The 1,121-nt window shown below is 40.9% G+C and overlaps 1 protein-coding gene across 1 annotated transcript in view; it reads left to right on the top strand.

The window, feature by feature from the left end:
* Window positions 1-526: 526 nt before the first annotated feature.
* The window catches only part of cga (glycoprotein hormones, alpha polypeptide), a 1,954-nt gene continuing 1,359 nt past the window's right edge, over window positions 527-1,121 (top strand). The window contains exons 1-2 of the mRNA XM_015385170.1: window positions 527-640; window positions 833-1,017. Coding sequence (XP_015240656.1) covers window positions 541-640; window positions 833-1,017 — 285 coding nt within the window. The 5' untranslated portion in view covers window positions 527-540. The remainder of the gene's footprint in view (window positions 641-832; window positions 1,018-1,121) is intronic.

Genomic DNA, 1,121 nt, shown 5'->3' with positions numbered 1-1,121 from the left:
TGTCTTTGCAGCTCAGTATAAAAAAAGCTACCTAACAAATGCTAATAAAGATTAGATTCATCATGAGTAAAAAACACTTCTACCAGCCTGCATAAATGCTTCTGGGTTCTAGATGCTGCTTGACAAAATCCCTAATTAATGTGCTTCTTTCTTTCTTGACCTGAGAGACAACAACAACCTTGGGTTACCAGGCAACAAAAATCCAGGGATTAAAAAGAACGTCCATGACTGGGACGGGCGAAGGATATTATGAGTTTCCATGACTTTTTCTAATCATTCTAAGCTCTATCTGGATTAGAGGGAAGGGTCAAAGTAACCGGGTGAATCATTGAGATCAGCGATAAGGTTGGCAGGTATCAACTAATCCAGGAAGTAACCAGGTATAAAATTAGCTAAATTGAAGCATGAGTCCCTAATATAAAGGGGTCTTGCAAAGAGGCACGATGAAGAGAAATTTCGCCTCGACATGGTAACAGTCTGCATCTGACTTTCAGTCCCCTGCAGCTTAACACATTTCAATCATCATGTCCTTTTGTCTCCATGTTACAGGTATCTGCTACGACTATGGGCTGCGTGAAGTCAACCAGAGTGTCTCTTCTCCTGTTGTGTTTTCTACTGAATGTAGCGGATTATTCAAGCTGTAAGGATTTACCCCACATTTAAAACTATTACAGTCTTACAAAGCTTCAGCTTTACAACAGATATTCTTTTGAGAATCGGAACATAAAGAAAGAGGCACAGAGCTAAAACTAAGAAAAGAAGCAGAGTTTTACTTTAACCTTCATTTGATATCAGCCCTATTCCACTCTGCTCTCTCCCTCTGCTCTTGCAGTGGCCTGTGAGGGATGCACCCCGAGACTGAACAAGTTTTTTGCTCACTATGGGTCAATCTACCAGTGCATGGGTTGCTGCTTCTCTCGAGCGTACCCCACCCCTCAATCAGCCCTGGAGACCATGTCAGTCAAGAAGAACATCACTTCAGAGGCATGGTGCTGTGTTGCAAAGCACAGCTACGAGGTAAAGGCAGCAGGGAGCCAAATAGACAATAAACATACCAGAAAAAAGATTATTATTTAAAATAAATATACAACACTGCAAAAAATGGAAATCTAAATAATAAT

Source organism: Cyprinodon variegatus, unplaced genomic scaffold (assembly GCF_000732505.1).
Source record: "Cyprinodon variegatus isolate N-32 unplaced genomic scaffold, C_variegatus-1.0 Scaffold332, whole genome shotgun sequence".
NCBI classification, from domain to species: Eukaryota; Metazoa; Chordata; class Actinopteri; order Cyprinodontiformes; family Cyprinodontidae; genus Cyprinodon; species Cyprinodon variegatus.
This window is presented reverse-complemented; position numbering and strand designations above follow the sequence as displayed.